This window comes from Bufo gargarizans, chromosome 3, assembly GCF_014858855.1.
Source record: "Bufo gargarizans isolate SCDJY-AF-19 chromosome 3, ASM1485885v1, whole genome shotgun sequence".
Lineage (NCBI taxonomy): Eukaryota > Metazoa > Chordata > Amphibia > Anura > Bufonidae > Bufo > Bufo gargarizans.
Genome location: NC_058082.1, coordinates 101,573,554 through 101,599,197, shown reverse-complemented (window position 1 = coordinate 101,599,197; position 25,644 = coordinate 101,573,554). Strand labels below are relative to the sequence as shown.

The 25,644-nt window shown below is 45.5% G+C and overlaps 1 protein-coding gene across 1 annotated transcript in view; it reads left to right on the top strand.

The window, feature by feature from the left end:
• The first annotated feature begins 4,036 nt into the window (after positions 1-4,036).
• Positions 4,037-25,644, top strand: part of NCKAP1L (NCK associated protein 1 like) — a 344,253-nt gene continuing 322,645 nt past the window's right edge. Inside the window, exon 1 of the mRNA XM_044285109.1 lies at positions 4,037-4,350. Within this exon, the coding sequence (XP_044141044.1) occupies positions 4,249-4,350 (102 nt within the window). The 5' untranslated portion in view covers positions 4,037-4,248. The remainder of the gene's footprint in view (positions 4,351-25,644) is intronic.

The window sequence follows — 25,644 nt, the reverse complement described above, 5'->3', positions numbered from 1 at the left end:
CTGTGGATGGCACTGTTATGGGGTGGAGGGTCTGTGGATGGTACTGTTATGGGGGGGTCTGTGGATGGCACTGTTAAGGGGGGGTCTGCGGATGGCACTGTTAAGGGGGGGTCTGTGGATGGCACTGTTATGGGGTGGGGGGGTCTGTGGATGGCACTGTTAAGGGGGGGTCTGTGTATGGCACTGTTATGGGGTGGGGGGTCTGTGGATGGCACTGTTATAGGATGGGGGGGTCTGTGCATGGTACTGTTATAGGATGGGGGATCTGTGGATGCCATCCACAGATCCCCCATAACAGTGCCATCCACAGATCCTCCACCCCATATCAGTGCCATCCCCAGATCCCCCATTAACAGTGCCATCCCCATCTGGGGGGTTTCTTTGCTGGGCTGGACTTTTATAGCCCCCCCAAATTTTTCTTGCATCCCTGTTCTCTAAAGGGGCGGTCCTAGGGGTGGGTAGGGGCGTGGCCAGGGAGGCGGGGTGAGTTCCACCACCTTTCCTCTGAGAAAAAAAGCCCTGGTCATGTCAAACTAATTTAATCAGTTTCTATGAGGAGGTAAGTTCTAGACTTGACCGCAGCGAATCAAAGCATTTGACACTGTACCCTATGAAAGGTTATTATATAAAATGAGAATGCTTGGACTGGGAGAAAATGTCTGTATATGGGTAAGTAACTGGCTCAGTGATAGAAAACAGTGGGTGGTTATTAATGGTACACACTCAGATTTGGTCACTGTCACTAGTGTAGTACCTCAGGTGTCAGTATTGGGCCCTATTCTCTTAAATATATTGATTAATGATCTTGTAGAAGGCTTGCACAGTACAATATAATTTTTTGCAGATGACACTAAACTGTGTAATGTAATTAATACGGAAGATCACAGTATACTGCTACAGAGGGATCTGGATAGATTTGAGGCTTGGGCAGATAAGTGGCAGATGAGGTTTCATTTACAGCAGCAACAGGCTTTGCAGGGTCAGAGGGAAAGTAATGACCTACAGCAAAAAAGACATGAGGAGGCTATGTGTGCACAGCAGCAGATGAACAATCTCCTAATGCAGCAGCTGGTAGCCATGCAAGAGTCGGTGCAAACATCCCTGCAAGGAGTTTCAACCGCGACAACCCCGACTGTGTCTACCGCCATGGATCTGGTAGGCCCCATTATTAAATCAGCCCGAGGTCACCAACACATCCTGGTAGTGTTAGACTATGCCACGCTGTATCCAGAGGCGGTCCCATTGCGCCATACGTCAGCCAAGGTAATAGCTAAAGAGCTCATGAGTATGTTCGCCCGGGTGGGGATACCAAAGGAGATTCTGACGGACCAGGGGATACCCTTTATGCCCAAAATAACAAAGGAATTGTGTAAGCTATTAAATATTAAACACCTCACACGTCCGTCTACCATCCCCAAACCCATGGGTTAGTAGAGCGGTTTAATAAGACCCTGAAGTCCATGTTAAAAAGAGTCATGGCTAAGGACGGGAGAGATTGGGACTTACTGTTGCCCTATGTTTTCTTTGCGGTACGGGAAGTGCCCCAGACATCCACGGGGTTCTTGCCCTTCGAGTTGTTATATGGGCGACATCCCCGTGGGCTACTGGATATCGCTAAGGAGGCATGGGAGCAACAGCCTACGCCTCATAAAAGTGTAATAGAGCACATAGGAAAAATGCAGGACCGAATAGGGGTTGTGTTGCCGATCGTCCGTGAGCACATGGAAGCGGCACATCTGCCCAGAGTCGGGTATATAACGGATCCGCCCGGGTAAGGACATTTCACCCGGGTGACCGAGTTCTTATACTCGTGCCCATGGTCGAGAGTAAATTCTTGGCCCGGTGGCAAGGACCCTATGAAGTTAAGGAGAAAGTGGGCCCAGTTGATTACAGGATATACCAGCCAGGACGGCGGAAGCCCGAACAGGTATATCATGTGAATCTACTAAAACCTTGGAGAGACAGAGAGAATTTGTTTGGAGACAGCCCGCCCTCTGTCTGGACGGCATGGAGTGACCCGGGGTCACCAGGGGTTCCGGAGAACGCCGCTGGGGTGACGATAGGGGACGGACTGTCGACCAAACAGGCATAAGAGTTGAGAGAATTTGTTAGTCGGAATAGGGACGTATTCTCTGACCTTCCTGGACGTACCACCTTGATCGAGCATGACATTGTCACCGAGCCCCGGGTGAAAGTCCGCCTAAGACCATATCGAGTACCGGAGGCTCGGCGACAGGCCATTTCGCAGGAGGTAAGATCGATGCTACGTCTAGGGGTCATAGAAGAGTCAGTGGGCTAGCCCGATTGTCCTTATTCTCAAACCAAATGGTTCATTTCGGTTCTGTAATGATTTTAGGAAATTAAATGAGGTATCAAAATTTGACGCCTATCCCATGCCTCGGGTGGACGAGTTGATAGAGCGGCTGGGAAAAGCCAGGTATTTTTTGATCCTAGATCTCACGAAACGCTACTGGCAGGTACCTCTGACGGAGGCGGCAAAGGAGAAGGCGGCCTTTGTCACCCCAGAGGGGCTTTTTCAGTATAGGGTGTTGCCTTTTGGGTTGCATGGCGCACCGGCTACGTTCCAGCGTCTGATGGATGTCGTCCTCAAGCCCCATCACCAGTATACCTTCGCGTATCTGGATGATATAGTCGTGTTCGGCCCGGACTGGGAGGGTAATTTGTCAAAACTTCAGGCAGTGATAGATTCACTCGGTGGGACTAGAGGAAGCTCGCTATTTGGGGTATGTGATTGGACGCAGAGTCATTAGGCCCCAAGTGAATAAAGTCAAAGCAATCTGGAATTGGCCCAGGCATCGTACGTCCAAGCAAGTACGGTCATTTTTGGGCCTGATTGGGTATTACATAAGGTTCAGCGGGGACTCTTGAAGGGTAGAAAGTCGGTGATGGTTCGCTGGGGGGAGAAGGAGGAGAAGGCGTTCTCCCGTTTGAAGTGGGCCCTATGTGAGTCCCTGGTTCTGGTGACGCCTGACTTCAAGCGGGAGTTTGTAGTTCAAACAGATGCCTCAGGAGTAGGACTAGGGGCTATGCTTTCCCAGGAGCTCAACAGGGAAGAGCACCCGTGGTTCACTGTTGAGCACAGGGCCGGCCGCTTACAGGGGAATGCAGATGCCCTGTCCCGGGTACACTGCTGTGCATATGTTCACCCCCTCAGGCTTGAACAGTATGTTCAAGCCCTCAGGGGTGAACAAAGGGGGGGATATGTAGGAGAGTCCCTGGGATAATAATGGACGGACGATACGTGCCACCAGAGGTCCTGGCCTTGGTGGAGTAAAAACCGGATCATTGCGGGTACAGCGACGAATGTTGCTGGCGCAGCGTGTCCGAGCCGATTCTTACTGGGAACAGGTAAAGAGCAGTGTGGGTTCCTGCTCCCCACGGCCAGCCCAGGTTTTTGGTGGAGCTGGGCCTTTGAAGAACCAGCCTGCTAAAGAGCAGGGTGGGGTGTGTCTTGCTGTGCTGGAGATTTTCACAGACAGTCAGTGCTGCTGAAGGAGAGTCTCAGCACACATTGAAGCATAGCCTTGGGACCTGTGGTGCTACTAGCCGAAGGGGCTCTGGCCTGAGGGAGACAAAGGCAGGTAGCCTAGAAGCCTGCGGGACCGGTGTGGTCTGTCCAGAAACAAGGTGACTCTGCACTATGTGGATATGCACTTGTGTGGCCTGCAAATTGCCTGTTATGCCTTTGGTGTGAATAAAGTCACTGTGTATCACAAAGAATGTCTGTGATTACCTCAATACTGCCGCCGCTACCGTTGCCTACCACGAGCACATCCCCACACATACATTAATTGCAACTGAGATTATTCTAGAAAATAAACTATTTTCATGTTGCAAATCGCTAGTTCAGGGAAGAAGGCAACATAAACCACACAGCTCTAGATCAGGAAGCTTAAAAAGTTTTACAGAAGATGCAGCACAATTGGGCAGACACAAAGAGGAAGTGGGCTTGATGAAGAAGCACTACATCAGCTTCTATATTTTGTGTGTTTCAGCCTAAATATCTGTGGGCGTCTCTAGTGTTATGTGCTCATGCCTCTATCACAAGTGCGGAATTTCATATAGGAAGGAGAAGTTGCTTCACAGATGTTCACTGGCCATTAGCACTCTTGTGGCTTCTCAGTGAATCTATTATATATGTGTCCGGGCAGGTGCCGACTGCAGTGATCACTGGACTTATAGTTGTTTATTGGATTTCTCAGAGACACCTATCTCTGGCAGCATAAGATGGCTCTGGGTTCAACATACCAACACAAACTCGCTGAAAAGCTCATGATACTAAATGAAAGAGGCAAAGGAGTACTGATCCGTATCTATAACATTAAAAAGGTAAGAATTGAATGTTGGAGGCATTGCTGCTAGGTAAAATTTTCCTATTGTATGGGGAAATGTAGAACCCTGTGAGACAAATTTAAGGTGATAGTAGCTAATGTGACAACTGACAACATTACATAATCCTGTTTATATAACTGATGATTTGGAGGCTTTTTGGACTTTATGTCCCAGTGGCAAAATGTGTGTAGAAGCAGTTCTATATATCGTAGTTCATGTTTTAGGGCCTGAGGAAGTATACTACTTGAAAACAATGCCTGAGAGACCATCAGCTCTTTGTTTGTTTACCAGTTTTCTATAATTATGTACATAACTGTAGACATCTGTTGGGGGGCCTGGGATGGGGGGGTGGGTGAGGCGCCCAGTAGCGGATGGGTGTAATGTTAGAGGTTGACAGGGTGATCTCACCAGTGAACCAGGATGGGGGAGTGGGTTGGGGGAGGGTGGTGGTGGTGGGGGGTGGGAAGGGTTGGTTCTGGGCACGGCCGCGGTTGTCAGCAAGGGGCGTCGGACGATGTTACCATAGCTATAATACGTAATAAATGACAAAGTTTTAACATTAAATGTATGCGGGCTTGGGGATAGAACAAAACGGGTTACAGTCTTCGATTTGATCTCTCGACACCTTCCCGCAATAGTAGCATTATTGGAAACACACGCAGCTCCAGAGATCCCTGACTATTTAACGAAAAAATGGGTGGGACACCAGTTCCACTCCAGCTACTCGTCATACTCCCGTGGGATCAGTGTATATGTCCACAAAAATGTTGACTATGTTCCTTTGGAACATCGGATTGATGTAGACGGCAGATACATCTTTCTCTATGGCCGATGGAATGGACAAAATTGTATACTGGCCTTCGTGTACATCCCTCCTCCATTTGCCATGACAGTCCTGAACCACTTTGCCACGTTCCTCTACAGTAGAGAGCGGTGCCCAGTGTTGGTAACCGGGGACTTTAATTGCGTGCTGGATCCCGAGTTGGATAGAATATCCAATGCTGTAAAATATAAGCCGAGTAAACATCTGATACTCCGAGGGTTCTGTGAGGAAACAGGGCTAATTGATATCTGGCGGGCGCTGTATGGCAACAAACAGGTGTTCTCATGTTTTAGTAAGACATACAGCGCCATGTCCAGAATTGATATTGCCTTGGCTAACAGTGAGATGATTGCCCTAATTTTAAAAATGAAATATGAGGTCCACGGAGTCTCAGACCACTCGCCTATTTTAGTGTCCATCAAGATAGGGGGACACCCAATCGCTGTTAGACCCTTCAGACTGAATGCACACTGGCTAAACATTATAAAAGGTCAAGAGGGAATAAATAAGGAACTCTCCCTATTTTGGCGAGAAGATGTTGGTACAACACATATCCACTTTGTGTGGGATGCTATGAAGGCATTTCTCCGTGGATTATATTATGGGATAATTAAAGCAAAAAGAACAGAGTTTTTCAGAGGAAAAAAGACTGCAAGAAAATGTAAAAGATCTAGAAGGTATGATTATAATGCATAATGACACGGATACGCGCGCTAAGCTCAAAACAGCCAACGACAGCTATATAAACTATATGACGAAAAAGGCACAGAATAAACTGTTCTTTCAAGGATATGATCATTTTTGTGAGGCAGGAACCCCAGGTAAATTTCTAGCCTCTATGGTAGCGAACCAAAAGGCCCCTCAAAAGATCAGACAAATCCAAACCAGTGATGGCCGCAAACTATATAGACCAGAGGAGATTGAGGGAGAATTCGTAAAATACTTCAATAATCTCTATCGCTCTGAATCAGACGACTCAGAGATCCCCATAGAAGACTTCTTACAACTAATCAGAATTCCAGCATTGTCGTGAATCGGACTCAGCTTGTCTGAGCTCCTCTATTCTTTTAGGAGAACTGCAAGAGGTCATAAAGGGAATTCAGGGCTCTCCAGTCCCCGGGTCGGATGGGCTTCCGTTTGGCATATACAAGAGCCACGCGGGGATCCTCCTGCCTCGGTTACTGGAGGTACTGAATGAATCCTATACCATTGGGAAATCGCCCCCGTCCCTAAGGTAGGCAATCATTACATGATTTTAAAGAAAGGGAAGGACGGAAATAAAGTAGAGGCCTATCAACCTATATCATTACTCAATTCTGATTATAAGATTGTTGCAAAAGTCCTCGCAAACAGATTAAAAAAGGTAATAACGGGGCTAGTACATATAGATCAGACGGGCTTTATCCCCGGGCGACAAATCCAGACAAACATACGGCGCACCTTTTTGAATGTGCAGGTGAGGGGGGGGGGGGGACCGCTCCATCCTGTCCTTGGACGCGGCTAAGGCCTTTGACAGGGTGGAGTGGCCCTTCCTCTGGCAGACCATGTATAAAATGAATTTGGGGGAAAATTTTATTGGATGGGTCAGAATGTTATACAATGACCCAGTGGCCAGAATTAATATCAACAGGGTAATCTCCCCTGCCATTTGCCTGCAGTGCGGTACTCGACAGGGCTGTCCACTCTATCCATTGCTCTTTGCAATCTTCATGGAGCCTTTGGCCTGTAGGATTAGAGCAGATGAGGGAATTGTGGGATTCGGAGGAAGGGGGGATGCGGACAAGATCAGTCTATATGCGGATTACGTATTACTTTATTTAAATGATGGATGGAGAAATGTTCCACGTATCATGCAAAACATAGATGAGTTCGGCCGAGTGGCCGGGTATGAGATAAACTGGTCCAAGTCTGTCCTCCTTCCTCTGAATCGCGCACCCCCACAAAACGAGCCAGGGGTAAAAGTAAAAGTAATATCGCCATCCGACCATTTGGAATATTTAGGGATAAAGATTGGCAGCTCTGTGAGGGACTACAATAAGTTAAACATTATCCCTATGGTAAAGAGAGTAAAGAAGAGGGTTAGGGTCTGGCAGAAACTCCCCCTTTCCCAGATTAACAGAATCACATTGATCAAAATGGTCTTGTTGCCCTGGATACTGTACGTGATCGGCCCCTGCCCAATATGGATCGAGGATGGTCTTTTTAACTGGATTGATAGGCTGATCAACAATCTAATATGGGGCAGAAGGGTTACGATACCTATGCTTGACCGAAACTGAGGGTGGCCTGTGCTCTCAACTACAATGGTGTATCAATGCACGGGACGGTCCACTGATAGCTTACCTTACTAAACAACAGAAGTGTCCTATACTGAATATATTTAGTACATTGGAGACCGGACTTCTGGGTCGTAGTGAGTATACCTGCCCTATAAGTTCAATGATACAGAAAGTATGGAATAAGATCAAATACATTCTGCAGGTTTCCCACGCCCAGGAGTTCACCCCGCTATGGGATAACCCCGCTTTAAACTAATTTCTAGCCCTCAACGACAAAAATTATTGGACCCGGAGAGGGATCACGATGCTCTCACATATTTGCAAGGGTGGTAAATTAAAACCTATTGGGAAAATATTTTATGAGACGCCAATTACGGCATTAAATCACTATAGATATGCTCAACTTAAGCATGCACTTGCACACACGCGAAATAAAATTCTTCAAACTCCAGTGACGCACGCATTATTAGGCTTTTGCTACATTTCTTATGGGAAAAAAGTTAGGCTTTCACAGATTTACACTAGATTTAGAAAGGAATTAAGCACTGTTCTCGAATTCAAAAGTGTTGTGAAATGGGAAGCGGATATAGGGGTAGATAACCCATTGCAGTGGCGGGAGGCATACCAAAATATAAAGAAGGCCACCCCTTCGCGCCAGCATCGGCTGACTCAATTTAAAATATTACATCGGTTATCTCTCACCCCGAGCCTCCTGTCCAAAATGTACGGTTACAAAGAAAAATAAGTTTGCTGTTTGAAATGCCTTTGTCCCGATGCCGGATATGTCCATATGTTATGGAGCTGTCCGGCTATAAAGATTTTTTGGGACAGTATACTTCAGGGCATGGAGCTAGGCACAGATAATAGCCCTCCTTTTACCATCGAATTTGCCATACTTGGTATAGTCCCCCCGGAGTTTAAGCCTAAAGTATCAAAAAGTGAACAGAGCCGATGGTTAAAGGGACTCTTGGTGGCCAAGGTACTAATTCTGAGGAATTGGGTGAAGGATAAGGCCCCTACTCTATTAGAGTGGGAAAGATTACTGAACAGACTAAAGGAATTCGAGCATATTAAATGTAAAGGGGAGAAACTAAGACATAATTGGAAGATGTAGGGCTGGAGTGGAATTGATAAATAACTGATAAATTATAAAAACAAACCCACGCGGAAAAAATCTCGTACATATGGGGATAATGGTATGTCCGTACAGTTCGGATTTGCTCCTCTATGGAAGGAGGGAGACGAGTGTCTATTTTGGGCGGCGCCTGTGTGCCGATTGGACCGGCAGACAAATGAGTCAGGCCGGAAGCCTTTCAATATGTATACCCCCTAAATTACACACTTGAAGATGTAATATGTATATATATATATATATATATATATATGCATTGTGCTCATCCCTCTTGTATATATTTGTATGTTGTATTGTTCTAGAGAAAATAAATAAAGAAATTTATTTAAAAAAAAAAAAAACTGTAGACATCTGCCTCTTACTGGAGTTCAATATAATCAAGTTCACTCCATATTATAATGTATATCTAGTAGAATGCCTCCTAATATGTGCACTCATGCAAAGCATTTATCAGTCAAAATACAGTGAAACCTCTAGAAAAGACCACCTCTTTGAGAAGACCGCCACTTTATCCAGAGCAGATTCATGTAACATATTTTCAGTTCTACCCTATATTATGCATACTGCCATCTGTTTTGAGACCACCCTTAAGGAAGACTACTTTTGAATCTACCTTCGAGTGGCTGTCACAGAGGTTTCACTAAACTATAGTAAATTCATGTATTTGGACACCTTATAAAAGTTGTGTCCATGAACGTGTTAGATCCCTCAATAAAGTTTCCATCATATCAGCATAAATCTCATTATCCCTTGAGCTTTATATATTTAGTAAATTAATTTTGATGCTGTATACGCCCTGTTCCCACGATAAGCTTACTGCTGAGGTTAAAGACAGAGCATGAAGATAAAGTGGTTGTACTGCCATTTATATTGATGACATTGTCAGGATAGGTCATCAATATCTGATCGGCAGGGATTTGACCCCTAGCACCCCATCGATCAGCTGTTTAAAAGGTAGTATTTGTAATTACACTACGCCATTTGCCAATCAAGATGCTTATTTGATTTTATTTTTTGTGTTTTTGGGCCTTCAAATGTTAGACCCAACACACAGTATGTTAAGGCATTGTATATCATAGTGATATAACCTAACTGATTGCCGGATAGCTCCTTTAAATTATTAAATTGCAGCTTTCTTTGAATTCAGAGAGCAGTATAAACCCACATTAAGTGAAGCTCAAGCAGCACATAATCTGTGAACCAATTTGATTGGATTACTTGTACAATTGTTGTCCGTACTTTAAATATTTCTGCCATAGCCGCCGGGTGCCTGCTGCTTTAGACAACAGACACCTGGAGACCTTGTTCTTGACCAGCGATAATGCCCATCACAGCCTTCAAATCGCCCCCTTTGTCCATATAAAAAATAAATAACACTAAAAAGTCATAGGTATTACATTGAATTAAAAGTAATCAGTCATAGACATTCCGAGACTGTATTAATAAAAACTACAGATTGCTCTGTAAAAAATGAACTCTTACATATCTACGTAGATGTAAATATAAAAACGTTATGGGGGTCAGAATATGGCAAAGCAATAAAAACAAACAAGTTTTATTTTTATTTTTTTAGTAATAAAACACAAGAAAAACTATAAAAATGTGGTATGGCTGTAATTATATTGATCTGTAGAATGACGGTAATAGGTCCGTTTTACCTTATAGGAGACCACCATAAAACCATGGTGGAATTGAAGTTTTCTTTCCAGTTCTACCTCATTTGGAATTAAGGAGTTAAATAAAATTAGGTGATAGGACCACTTACTTGGCAACTTTCCAGATTAGTGATCTGGAAGGGTAGAGGTTGCAGTGTGGGCAGCACCAATTTGTTTTTCATGCCATAGCCCTGCTGATTTCACACAGCATGCCTCTTTTTTAATACACTCCATCTCTTTACTGATTTACTGCCACTTCCTTGCCCCACCCCCATGCCTATTGTGTGTTTAGGCATTGGGACTGCTTCTGAGGTCTCAAATCCTGGCGCCACACACAATTAGAGCAGCCCTCTGGGAGGAGCTGAAAGACTCAGGAGATTTGCCAACTTTTCAGGGGGTCTTTTTGTGTAGGCCTTCCAGATGTTTTGGGAGAGTTTGCAAGTATGTCTTATTTAGGAGGCCCTTTGCAGGTGCACATGCAGGTGTGTCCTCTTAGGAGGCCACTTTGCAGGTGCACATGCAGGTATAATATTTTGGAGGCAGTTACATTTTTAAGAGGTTGTCTATAATTGTATTTTACTTACCTAGTAGTTACCGGTTGTCTCTGTAACCATCCAAGTGAACTACTGCTGTATTACCACCTCCTGACTGTTGTCCTGTTGTAAATTTAGCACACCATCATGGCAAGGCATTTTCAGTTCATAGAATTCTTAATAATCTGGTACAGTTTCAAGACAGCCTCAAGAATTCTAAATTATCACAATTTAATTGTAACATTTGAATATATTTGCATCCTGCAGACTGATGTATTGATCCTCAGGAATCAGATCACCATGTCAAAGGCATACTGTGGACTATTAATGTGCTGGACAGAGCACCTATTCAGTCTCACTTTACCTATTTTAATAATGCAATGAACATTAAGGAAACTTTCATATTGTTGGTGAAGTTTCATTTTCTTGCTAATAAATATGAGTATGTGTAGACTAGAGATGAGCGAATTTTTAAAAAATTCGATTCACCGGTTCGCCAATTTTTTTTGAGAAATTCGGTCCGGTCCAAATATATTTGCGACGAATCGCATTAAAAAAAAGACTATTTCCTGGAGAGAGCCTTTATAGCAGTGCAGAACACTGTAATTTGCAGTAACACACATAGGGAGTCTAATGTGGTAGTGAAATAATACTGTGAGTCAGTATGACATGCAGATGACAGGCGTCGCTCTTAGAATCACTGCACACTTCACTTATTTGGGCAGTCACGGGTCCAAAACTGACCAAATAACTCAAGTGTGAACTCAGCCTTAGGCCTCATGCACACGACCGTTGTGTGTATCCGTGTCCGGTGTTCCGTGATTTTCTGCGGACCCATTGACTTTGTTTCCTGTCGGTCAAAAAAATATTACCTGTCCTATTTTTTTGACAGACAACGGTTTGCGGACCCATTTAAGTCAATGGGTCCGTGAAAAAACACGGAGGCACACAAGATTGTCATCCGCGTCCGTGATCCGTGTCCGTTTTTTTTCTATCATTTTCAAGGAAAACTTGACTTAGATTTTTTTTTTCACTTTTCTGGTCTGGTGATCCTCCAAAAATCAAGGAAGACACACGGAAGACAAAACTGACACAGATCACGGAACAACGGAACCCCGTTTTGCGGACCGTGAAAAAATACTGTTGTGTGCATGAGGCCTTACAGGTCGATATTAGCGCCAAGAAGAAGCGCACTCCTTTTACACCGTCATCAGCAGATTCCACATAGATGTCTCCAGAACCTGTTCTATTAAATGCTTATATAAGTAGAGCCCCCGACAGAGTGGAGAGCATATCAGCAGTAAGTTTGTGTTGACATCACTGATTATTTAACCCTTCTTTTCATCCATCAGAACAATAACCCACAAAAAATGGATCCTGTCTGTGAAGCATCTGCCTTCACTCGGTCAGCATTTGGTCAGTAATCCATCAGTATTGCTAATGCCCCAAAAAAACTGGTGAGCATCCAAAACAGAGATGACACGTGAATGGAATATTTGCATGTCTTCTGTGTTTTGTACCCACTCCTGCTTTTGGCTACCAAATCACAAGCCAATTCTGATGGTACATACAGGCCTTACAGCTGCTACACAGACAGAATCCGTTGTGCGTCTCATTTTTCCTTCCTTCTGACAGATCAGAAGAAGGGTCAAATAAATGATAATGTCAGCCAGGCCGAAAGGCAAAATAGTTGTCCAGTCATGAAGTGGGGAGGGTGGGAACAGCATGAGAAGTCCACAGAGTGGACCTATGACATAGTGGTGAGGTGGAAGCAGCATGAGGAGGACACAGAGTGGCACAATGACAGTGTGGAGGTGGCAGCAGCATGAGGAGACCACAGAGTGGCCCAATGACAGAATCTGTAGATTGTGGCAGCATGAGGAGACCACAGAGCGGCACAATGACAGAGTGTGGAGGTGGCAGCCACATGAGGAGGACGCTGAGTAGCACAATTACAGAGTCTGGAGGTGGTGACAGCATCAGGAGGCTGCAGAGTGGCCCAATGACAGAGTCTGGAGGTGGCAGCAGCATGAGGAGACTACAGAGTGGCACAATGACAGAGTCTGGAGGTGGCGGCAGCATCAGGAGGCCACAGAGTGGCAAGGTGAGATAGTGTAGAGGTGGCAGCAGCATGAGGAGGCTGCAAAGTGGCACAATTAGAGTCTGGAGGTGGCAGCAGCATGAGGAGACCACAGATTGGCATAATGGCAGAGTTTGGAGGTGGCACAATGACAGAGTCTGGAGGTGGCAGCAGCATCAGGAGGCCACAGAGTGGCAAGGTTGCATAGTGTGAAGGTGGATGGCAATACCAGTACCCTCTGAAGATATTGGGTGAAAGAAGGAGCACTTGGCATCAGATGTGTGTGGCATCAGGTGGGTGGCAGCATCTGAATAGTATCTGAGTCTCTTTTGTCAAAGTGTTGTGTCACACCTCTGACAGGTGTTAGAAGGTCTGAAAGACTAACTGCACATGAGTGATCTGACAGCCTCTTTTGGTTTCACTTGGTGTGTTGCTGGTATGTCCACACCTCCTGTTCAGGTGTGGATCATGTGACCTTTACCTCTTCCTATTTAGTCTGACTTTACCCATCACTCCTTGCTCTGGATAGCTTCATATGGTTTTGGAAGAGCTGGAGTGTGGTTCTTGTTGAAGTCCTGTTCATCCATCATCCTCAGAAGTTAAGAGTTCTGCTTGTTGTGTTTTGTATTTCCCTTCCCCCCCCGATTGTTTACTAGGCCTCAGGGAGACGCTGCTTTCCTCACCAGGGAAGGAATGTGTTGTCTCTGCCCTATCATTACCTTTAGGGCATCCGAGGGTTACCAGGGTTTTCCAGGTTCCTGTGTAGGGGCATCTCTACCATCGAGAGGTGCCCATACAGATAGGAGTTAAGGCCAGGAGCAGGGTTTTATAGGTGGTGACCCTTTTCCTTCCCTAGCGGTGAGGCCTAGTGTCTTTTCTCTTCCTTCTTGTTGTCTTTTGGTGTTCTCCCCTACTACATCCATGACATGTTGATGTGGCACTATGGATGATCTAGTCTGAGGCATAAGGAATTGGTGGGTGGAAATCCTGGCTGATCCACGCCTGATTTATCTTGACAAAGGTCAGTCTCTCCACAGTTCTTCTTGGGGTAACTGTGGCCCCGGCCGCACTAAAAACACCCGCTTTGACACCACACTACTGGCCGGACAGGACAGCTTTTCCAGGGCAAACTCGGCCAGTTGTGGCCACAAATCCAGTTTGTCTGCCAAGTAGTCCAGCGAATCTTCAATGACAGCTGGCAGGGTGCACTCCAAGTATGCCACCACCTGCTGGTTCAGGTTCTGCTCCAGGTCTAGATGCTGCTGCTGGTGAGTAGTTTCTTCACTAGGCGGGGGAAGAAAGCTGCTCATCAGCCACTCTAGTCTCAGGCTGCTGATGGAGCTGGTACTGCTCCACCCACCCCACCCCTTCCCAGCAGCCATGGCTGTGGAACGTGAGCGCAGAGGGCCCCCCCGGTCAGCCCTGCGAGAGGATGGACGATGGCGCAGATTGGAAGCCGCCAACTACCTACATAGGATGTCTCTATAGTAGTTCAGTTTGTCCTCCCTCTCAGCGGGTGTAAAAAAGGCCCCTATTTTGGACCGGTAGCGAGGGTCCAACAAGGTGGAGAGCCAGAAGTCATCCCTCTGCCCGAATGGTGACAATTCTGCTGTCACTACTTAAGCAAGTGAGCATGCAGCAGGCCATTTGCACAAGTGACTCAGAGGGACTCCCTGCCTCCATCTCCACTGCATACTGCCACGGTGTGTCTGGGTCCTCTGCCTCGTACTCCTCATTGCCCTCTAGCTCATCTGGCTGCTCCTGCTCCTCCTCTACTGTCCCCAGTGTAGAAAAGCCACCCATTTCGCCACACATTGCTTGTGCTCCAATGTCCTCCTCCTCCTCCGCTTCAGCCCCCACAGGGCTCATGTGGTCGTGAGATCTAGGCGCCACATCTCCAGTCCCCTGACTAGCCAGATTTACCAGAATCTGTTCCAGGATATGAAGCATTGGAATGACATTCATCCCGTAGTCCTGACAAATAAGGTGGCTTCCTCAAAGGGCCTGAGCAAACTGCAGGTGTCACGCATGAGCTGCCACTGGCTGATATCGAAGTTACACAGGGGAGTACTCCTGTCCGCTTGGATCATCAGGAAATCGTTTATGGCCTTTCTCTGTTCATATAGTCAGTCCAACATATGGAGGGTGGAATTCCAACGGGGTGAAAACGTCGCATATCAGCCTATGTTGGGGGATGCCGTTTTGCCGCTGCAGCTCAAGGAGGGTATTCTTTGTGGTGTACGAGTGGCTGAAGTGCATGCAAAGTTTCCTGGCCATTTTTAGGATGTCTTGCAGATGGGCGGAAGACTTCAGGAACCGGTTGACAACCAGATTGAACACGTGTGCCATGCAGGGCGCATGGCTCAGCCCTCCTTGACGCAGCTTCGACACAATGTTCTTTTCATTGTCGGTCACCAGGTTTTCAATTTTCAGTTGTCGCGGAGAAAGCCAAGATTCAATATCTTGCTGAAGGACACAGAGCAGCTCCTCCCCTGTGTGACTCCGTTCGCCCAGGCAAGCGAGGTGCAGAACAGTGTGACACCGCCGTCCCCTGCACATGAGCGGCACTGTGAATTGTCCTTGCAGTGGAGGCTTAGGACACGGTGGAGGAGGAGGAGGCAGAGGTGGACATTGTCGCAGGACCAACGGTGTGAGAACGTGGAGGTGGAAGCTGCGTCACCTGGCCAAGTGGCTGGTGTGGCTGTGCAGGAACCACATTTACCCAGTGGACCGTAAAGGACATGTATTGTCCCTGACCGTAGTTACAGCTCCACGCGTCGGCGCTGCACGTGCACTTTGACACACACCGACAGGCTCAAGGACTGGCCCACCTTCTGTTATACATGTGTGTGCAGGGCTGGTACTGCCTTTTTGGCAAAAAAATTACAGCTTAGGACTCTCCACCTCGGCTCGGCACAAGCCATCAGTTCTCTGAAAGGTGCAGAGTCCACCACTTGGAAAGTGAGGGACTGCAGCACCAGCAACTTGGACAGGAGCGCATTCAGCTTTTGCGCCGTTGGATGAGTGCACGCATACAGTTGTCTCTTGGTAATCGCCGCACTTATCAATTGCTGATGGAATGACTGACAAGGAGTAGGAGGTACAGGAGCATCAGGACCAGCAGATGATGGTAAGGACAGACAGCTCCCTTCGGCTGAGGTGGTGGATCATTGACTTCCTGAAACTGGCCACTGGATGATGCAGCAGTTGCTGTGGCAGGCTGGACCACCACATTGGAGCCACGGTTCTCCCAGGCCACTGTATGGCGACGCTGCATATGTTGACGCAGGGCCGTAGTGCCAACATTGGCACCCTGGCCATGCTTTACCTTCTGCCCACAGATTCTATATATGGCCACAAAAACTGCCACACCGCCGAGTAGGTGATTTTACCTCCAACACTACGCACTGAATGACTGAATGACTGCTACCACCGCTGCTTCCATGAACCCCTGCACCACTACTTACCGCAAAGCGGGTGGTCTACCCCGGGCCTGTTTTGTTCCCGACCTTCCACTGCTGCCACCATGCTGACTCCCGGCCACGCTAGCTCTTGCTGGCTCTGCTGCTGCCTCACGAGCAAGCTTCCACCCTTTTCTCCTGATGATGATGAAGCCCCTTCGTCATCCGGCTCCCAAGTGCGATCAGCTGAATCGACATCATCGAATACTGTCTGCAGATTGTTGATGTCCTCCTCAACCGTTACCATGAAGCTCTAGGAAATTTGCATTTGTTGCAAATCAAATTTTTCCTGAAATTCAGATCGAATTTCACTTTGTCAGCTTCGATTCTCTCATCTCTAGTGTAGACGTACCGCATTTGTGGATGGAAAATCTACTGCATATTACAGTACCAGCAAGTGGATGAGATTTTCACAAATTTTAAAGGGCATCTGTCACCACATACCACTTTGTGAAATGGTAGGCAGCTGTCCATACCAGCTTGTAAAAAGAGTCCCATCACAATGGTGAGGGCGCGGCATAGAAGACAGGGAGGGGAGCCTCTGTGTGTAATGAGGCGCAACTGCACCACCCTTGTTGCACCTAGGGAATAATTTGTATATTGTAAAAAGCCTTTTTTTTAGAGGAATGATGGAATATGCCAGAGACATACTGGGACTCTTCTTACAAGCGTGGATGGACAGCTGCTGACCTTTTAACATAGTTCAATGTGCTGATAGATGCCCTTTAAATCAGCAGATTTGCACCCCTTTCACGTTGCAGATTTTCACCCTTTACAAAGCATAGGGTCAAACCATTGTCAAAGCCATGACAATTTTGCTGAAAATTCCATGGGAGAATCAATGATGTTTTTTTCAGTTCGAATTACATACCATGTGGACTTAAGCCCAAGTGTTATGTAACTGCATATGACAATGAGTGTCAAGGGCAGGGATCAGCAACATTAGGCATTACAACTGCTGTGAAACTACAACTTGCATGTAAACATGCTTGCTGTTCTTCTAAATTCCATAGAAGTGAATGAAGCATTCTGAGAGTTTCTGAACAGCTAGAGTGCCGGAGGTTGCTGATCCCTGGTCTAGGCTATGTAGGAATTGTTATAAATCAAATCTGTATTACAGTATTTAAATCAGCTCAGTGTGGAGGTGCCCAAAACATCAGATATATGGCCCCATCCCCATTGAGTTGCCCAGTATGTGTGGGACAAAACATTCCCAGTCAATGCAGAATGGAAGACATGACTCTCCACGTTTATGATGATATGTTTTTTTCATTAAAAGGGTTATCCAAGATTAAAGAGGTTCTGCACTTTGTTTAAACTGAAGATCTATCCTTTAGATAGATCATCAGCATCTGATCGGCGGGGGTCCGACACCGGGGATCCCCGCCGATCAGCTGTTTGAGAAGGCACCGGCGCTCCAGCAGCGCCGCAGCCTTCTCACTGTTTACCGCCAGCCCAGTGACGTCACGACTAGTATCAACTTGCCTGGGCGGGGCTAAGCTCCATTCAAGTGACCAGAGCTTAGCCCCACCTAGGCAAGTTGATACTAATCGTAACGTCACTGGGCCGGCGGTAAACAGTGAGAAGGTCGCGGCGCTGCTGGAGCGCCGCTGTCTTCTCAAACAGCTGATCGGCGGGGATCCCCGGTGTCGGAACCCCGCTGATCAGATGCTGATAGTCTATCTAGAGGATAGATCATCAGTTTAAACAAATTGCAGAACCCCTTTAACCCTTTAGTGACCACCAAAATGCCTTCTTACGCCTGCCACTAGGGCCTTTGCACGGGGCCTTAGGGACTTTTCATGGCGGCCCGGTCTAAGTGGAGAGCGGGGGCTCAGGTCTCACTTGATAGCTACTCTCCTGCTCTAACAGCCTGGACCGGCAGGAGTGCCGATCTGGGCTGTTTAACCCCTTACATGCTGCAGTCAAATGTGATTGGCTGGCTGGGGCCTGGTATAGGTCCCAAGCCAGCCTTGAGTGCTTTCAAACAGACTGTACCTCTGTGGTACAGCCTGCTGGTCAGTGTCAGTATAGCACTAACATTAAAATGCAATGCACTATAGGGATAGTGCATTGTATTTTAAAAGCAATCAAAATATTGCCTGTAATAGTCCCCTTGTGGGACTATTAAGTGGTAAAACAAAAAAAAAACAAATAAAAAAATAAATAAAAATAATTCTAATATAAAATAAATACGCTTTTTACTTTTTTAAATGAAAAAAATAGCAAAAATAAAATCTACCCCACATGTTTGGCATTGCTGTGTCTGTAATGACCCGCACCACACACATATCATGTAAATTATCCCCTACGGTTAAGGCCATAAAAAAAAATATGGAATAGAATTGCTAATTTATACTTAGTCGCCACTGAAAAAACGTAGTAACAAGTGATCAAAAAGCGCAATTTACCCCAAAATGATACCAATGAAAACTACAACTTGTCTTGCAAACATCAAGCCCCCAAACAACTCCATAGAAAGAAAAAAAAGGTTATGGATCTTGGGAAGCAGATATGAAAAAAAGATTTTCTTCCTTAGTAAAACGTAAAAAAACTATATGTTTTTGGTATCGCTGTAATTGTACTGACCCAGAGAATAAAAATATTATGTTATTTATACCGAAAAATGAATGCCGTATAATTTATGGTGTAAAAATTAATTGGCAGTATTGCTGTTTTTTCCCCATCTTCCTCCCAGAAAGAGTTAATAAAAGTTAATCAGAAAATGATGTGTATCCCAAAACACCATTCAAAACTACAACCTGTCCCATAAAAAACAAGCCCTCATACAGCTACATAGACGAAAAAATTAAAACGTTATAGCTCTTGGAAGGCGATGATGAAAAAAGGAAGAAAAACGCTTGGTCAGTAAGGCCCAAAACAGGCTGATCACTAAGGGGTTAATGAAGACCCCCCAGAGTGGCTGACCCACGGTGGTGATATACGGTGGGTTCTGTGTCAGCTGGGTTCACCTCATTCTGAACACCATATTTCTAGTAACATAGTAAATGCATACAGTTGATCCAGAGTAATGCAAAAAAAAAAAAACATGTGAGGTAGATGCCAATTTTACAGGAAAAAATTCCTTCCCAACTCCAATCAGGTAATCAGAATGTTTCCCTGGATCAACGACCCTTTTCCAGAAATCTAATAACTATAAGGGCTCATGCACACGAACATATTTTCTTTCCGTGTCCGTTCTGTTTCTTTTGCGGACCGTATGCGGAACCATTCACTTCAATGGGTCCGCCAAAAATACTGAATTTACTCCGTGTGTATTCCGTTTCCGTATGTCCGTATTTCCTTTCCGCAAAAAAATAGAACATGTCCTATTATTGCCTGCATTACGGACAAGGATAGTGCTGTTTTATGAAGGGCCAGCTGTTTTGTTCCGCAAAATACGGAATGCACATGGATGTCATCCGTATTTTTTGCAGATCTGTTTTTTTGCGGACCGCAAAATACATACGGTCATGTGCATGAGCCCTAAGGCCTCTTTCACACGGGCGTCTTATTTTTGGCCCGGATAAGAGGCGGGTGCGTTGCGGGAAAATGCACGATTTTTCTGCGCGAGTGCAAAACATTGTAATGCGTTTTGCACTCGCGTGAGAAAAATCGCGCATGTTTTGTACCCAAACCCGAACTTCTTCACAGAAGTTCGGGCTTGGGATTGATGTTCTGAAGATTGTATTATTTTCCCTTATAACATGGTAATAAGGGAAAATAATAGCATTCTGAATACAGAATGCATAGTATAATAGTGCTGGAGGGGTTAAAAAAAAAAAAAAAGAAGTTAACTCACCTTCTCCTCTTGATCGCGTAGTTCCCGGTCTCTTCTTTACTTCTTGAATGATCAGCTGTGGGCTAAATGACCTGTGGTGACATCAGATCACATGGTCCATCACCGTGGTGATGGAGCATGTGATCTGACGTCACCACAGGTCCTTTAGCCCACAGCTCATCATTAAAGAAGTAAAGAAGTAAAGAAGAATTCAGACTCTTCCTGGAGGGAGTACCAATCCCCAGACTCACGGAGGAGGAGAGGGACTGGTTGAACGGCCCTATTGAAGTGGAGGAATTACGGGAGACATTGAAAACTATTCAGGGGAACTCCAGTCCTGGGTTGGATGGCCTCCCTTTTGAGATATACAGAAGATATGGAGATGTCATTCTTCCAGTGTTAGTGCAGGTCTTAAACGAGTCAATGGACAGTGGCGAACTCCCGTCCTCCCTCTCGGAAGCTGTAATAAGTCTGATAGGTAAAAAGGGTAAGGACGAGAAAAAGGTGGATTCGTATCGCCCCATCTCTCTCCTCAACACTGATTTTAAAATATGTGCAAAATTACTTGCAAACTGCCTAAGAAAAGTTATTGAAAAGTTAATACACCCGGATCAATCAGGGTTTGTACCCAAACGCCAGGCTCAGACGAATATTCGACGGACATTACTTAACATGCAGATGGGTGGGGAGGGTGCTCATTCCATCCTGTCTCTGGACGCTGAGAAAGCGTTTGACAGGGTGGAATGGGCATACCTCTGGAAGGTTATGTATGAGTTTAATTTGGGAGAAAAATTTATTAGATGGGTACAGCTCCTATATAATAATTCGAAAGTTAGGGTAAAAATTAATGGAGTAATATCAGACTCAATACCCTTGCAGAGGGGAACCCGCCAGGGGTGCCCACTCTCCCCATTATTGTTCGCCATATTTGTTGAGCCGTTGGCTTGTAAGGTTCGAGCAGATGAAAAAATAAGGGGGTTTGGGGGAAATGGTGCACTGGATAAGATATGCCTTTACGCTGATGATATTTTGTTTTTTGTGGGCGGGGGGGGGTACCAATGGTACTGCACCTGATGGAAATAGTAAATAAGTTTGGCCATATCTCCGCCTTTAGGGTGAACTGGACAAAGTCGGTATTGCTCCCAATTGGCCAGGAAATTGGGCCGGAGGAAATTAATGTTAAAGTTTTGAAACCCACGGAGTTGTTTGAATACCTGGGTATTAAGGTTAGTTCGAGGATACAGGAGTATCTAGAACTTAATATTGAGCCTCTTCTAAAAAGGGTCAGGGAAAAAGGGTGGCGGGGGGGGTGTGGCGGGGGGGGGTGTGGAGGGGAGGGTGGCGGGGAGGGGGGGGGGAGGTCTCTTTTTTCTTTGGGTCTTTGTATTAATTGCGAAGCAAAAGTAAATTGGTTGGGGAAAAACTGTTATGGTACACCTTTGTAACTCATGATATATTTGTATAATTGTAATGTCTATTCCCTATCTATGTCATATTTTAATGAGAAGAAGAAAATGATAAATAAAAATAATAAAAAAAGAAAAAAAAAGAAATAAAGAGACCAGGAACTACGCGATCAAGAGGAGAAGGTGAGTTAACTTTTTTTTATTTTTTTTTAACCCCTCCAGCACTATTATACTATGCATTCTGTATTCAGAATGCTATTATTTTCCCTTATAACCATGTTCTAAGGGAAAATAATACAGTGAATTGACTGTCACCTAGCAACCATGCGTGAAAATCGCACCGCATCCGCACTTGCTTGCGGATGCTACGCGATTTTCACGCAACCCCATTCATTTCTATGGGGCCTGCGTTACGTGAAAAACGCAGAATATAGAACATGCTGCGATTTTCACTCAACGCACAAGTGATGCGTGAAAATCACCGCTCATATGAACAGCCCCATAGAACTGAATGGGTCAGGATTCAGTGCGGGTGCAATACGTTCACCTCACGCATCGTACCCGCACGGAAAACTCGTCCGTGTGAAAGGGGCCTAAGGCTTACAATGCTTTCTCGCCATCTTCCTGGTTTACTGATTTAAATGCTTTCTTTTTGCCATTTATTGCTTTCTTTACATTTCTATTTATCCACATTGGTTTTTACTTGTACCCTTTTATTCCTATAAGGTATGTACCTCTCACAATTACAGTTTAGGATGCTTTTAAAAATATCCATTTTGTGGCTGCATGTTTATTTTTGACGACTTTGTCCCAGTTACTGTAGTTAGGCCAATGGCCATTCTTAGCTGTTAAAATTTTTCTTTTTTGAAGTTTGATATTTTTGTGCCTCCCTAAAGAAACACTCTTTTGAATGGAAAGTTATTATTCTATGGTCACTATTCCCCAGGTGTCCCCCAACCTGCACATCTGTTGTAATGTCAGGTTAGTACTAGGTCCAGTTTGGCCGCCCCTCTAGTCGGGTCTTGAACCAGTTGGGAAAGGCAGACCCCTCCCCCTCTCCAGTTTTCACGGTCCTTCCTAAGCAGAATGTAACCCTGTACATTAACCGCCCAGTCATAGCTATCATCCAGCCATGTCTCAGTTATTCTCACTATGTCATAGTTCTCCTCACACATCACTAATTCCAGTTCACCAGTTTTATTAGTCAGACTTCTGGCATTAGTATACATACAATTAAGATGCTTTTGGATATTTTTTACTCTACACCTTTTCTTATGAACTGTTCTGGTCCCTCCCTCCATTCCACCCCAGTTCCATTACCTCGCTGCAGGTCTCTATCTGCTCTATCTTCCCCTCCAATAATGTAATTACCCTCCCCTCTGACCATAGTTTAAACACTCCTCCTACCTTTTCGCTATTTTCTTCCCCAAAACAGCTGCACCGTACCCATTGAGGTGCAGCCCATCCCTACAATAGATCATGTAGCCGACAGAGTAGTCTGTTGTAAATTTGTATTGTATGAATACAGTGATAATTCTCCTGCTTCCCTTCACACAGTATATATAAAACTGTCCGCCTGCAGCAACCATTATTGGGAGCTCAGTTCATAGGTATTGAACACAATGGAAGGTATAAATAATTTATTAGCACTAGACTTCCCCTAGTGGCAGTTGTAGGAATATGTAGAGAAGCTTTGTAAGGAACAGGAGGAGTTCAGTGCTGGGCCTCTGCCTCACCCCAGCCCCATAGCAGTCGCGCGGTATGCCACTGCCATAGTACCTGTAATGCCAGGGATGCACATACCTATTTTTGACAACACATGTGATAGCAACTCTGTGGGCCAGAACACTCTTGACCTTGGCCCATCCATGCATTTTTTCACTGACAGGTAAAGTTAATAACAACATTAGCTGGTAGCAATGGCGCTTGTCAAGAAGGAAGAATAATCTCAGAACTGGTGACAGGACCATGGATGCCTAAGGCCTGTTTCACATTTGCGGTAAACAGCTTGCCCAATCCGTGAATACCAGGCGCTACTGTGCGCTGCCAAGATATCGTCTAACTCCATTAACTATAATGGGGACCGGCAAAGATCTGGCCGCAACCTGGCTTCTGTATTGGTTTACCGCAAATGTGAAACAGGCCTAAGGCTTTTCCATAGAAAGCAAGGCAAGTCCATCTGGTCTGATTCCACAGAAGAGCTACTATAGCTTAAGGGTCCATTCACACGTCCGTAGAATGGGTCCGCATCCGTTCAGCAAATTGCAGAACGGGGGCGGACTAATTAATTCTCTATGGGGCAGGAAAGGAGGCGGACAGCACAGAGTGTGCTGTCCACATCTGCATTTTTTATTGTGGATCCGCAATACACTACGGACGTGTGAATGGACCCTAATGTTTACATTTCTGGAATCCCAAGTAAAGTTATGTCCACCTGAGCCCTCCTCACTGCTGCTGGCTGGGTACATGATTATCTCATGGTCTCAGTGTTAAAGGGGTTGTCTCCCTTTAGTAAGTGGCATTTATCATGTAGAGAAAGGTAATACTAGCCACTTACTAATGTATTGTTATTACCCATATTGTTTCCTTTGCTGGCTGGTTTCGTTTTTCCATCACAATATACACTGCTCGCTTCCATGGTTACAGACCATCAGTGGTGGTCATGCTTGCAGACTATAGGAAAAAGCACTGGCCTCTCTGGTGGCTGGGACCATGGGAGTGCACATAGGCTAGTGCTTTTTCCTATATTGTGCAAGCACGCCCACCGCTGATGGATTGCAGGGTGGTCTGTAACCATGGAAGCAAGCAGTGCATAATGAGATGGAAAAATGAATCAAGCCAGCAAAGGAAGCAATATGGATAATAACAATATATTAGTAAGTGGCTTGTATTAACTTTCTCTACATGATAAATGCCACTTACTGAAGTGAGGAAACCCCTTTAATTACAGCTGGGAATGGGAGCATCAGGTACTTATGTACATGGCTGGCGGCCACAGGTGCCCTCCTGAATTCAATTGTATTGCTGTCCACAGGACGGTGATACAGTTGAATACTGCTGCCAGGTATGGGAGCCTATGGCTCTCTGCTGTGATGTTCATCCTAATTGGACACAAGCTACTGTATGATACAAATAGCACAGTGATGCAAGCTGCTCAGGCTGCAGGCTGGACGAGGCCTGTGGCCTGCACTGAAGATGGTGTCTTGGAACAAGACTGAGGCATTTTATTTTTGTCTTATTTCCATGGACACTTGGGACACTATAGGAGTCATTACTAGGGCAGTCCAGGCAGCATGCTGCAGGTAGGGCTGCATTGGTGCTGTGGCCTGCATCTCACCTCCTAAGCCACCTGCTCCATATCTTTGAGAAAATTGGAGGATGAGGAGGACAAAATATGGCAGTTATTGATGGCCACCACAGAAGGGCAACTTTTGGGGGGATATTTTTAGCTGCTGGAGTAATAGTTTGTACTGTGGTGTTTGGTTCTGCTGAGGCAGTATTTTGTGCTGCACTGTGCTGACCCGCCTACTTGTGTAGACCTTGCCTACTACTTTATACCTGAGTTAGTCTGTCAATGATTGTCAAAAGATCTGTAATTACCTTATAATAACAGCTTTCATTAATGTCCTCTGTCCCTTTCCACTGCTCCCTTAAAAGACAGTTGCTATGGCTTGTCTGTCTGTGGCTAAGGAGACAGGAAGACTGGTGGTCCTTCACACTGCATGCCTGCATTAGGCTTCAGAGTGAGGAGGCGTGTCTCTCAGTAATCCAATCTGATTGGCTGGCAGGGCGCTGCTGGCTACAGCAAGTGTGTATGGGAAGCGAGGGAAAGCAGTATTGGCCTCAGAGAACTGGCAGAGGAGCCATCTTGAGAAGGTCCTCATATTGTAAATGTTTAAACAGCCGTAACTAAGGGAAAAACTCAACGAAAACAGTGGTATGTGAAAAAACTAAAGATTGCCTTATGCATAATGCTGCTGCAGCAGTTATATATGCTAAAATAGATTTTTTTATGAAAACATGACAGTTAACCTTTAAGTTCCCAGTTTGCCCCTTCATGTGAGTGATATTCCCTAATGGCAGTAGCCTCTTCCTGTTAGATAAGGCACACTGCAAAAGTTGTGCAGAGATAATTTGAAAA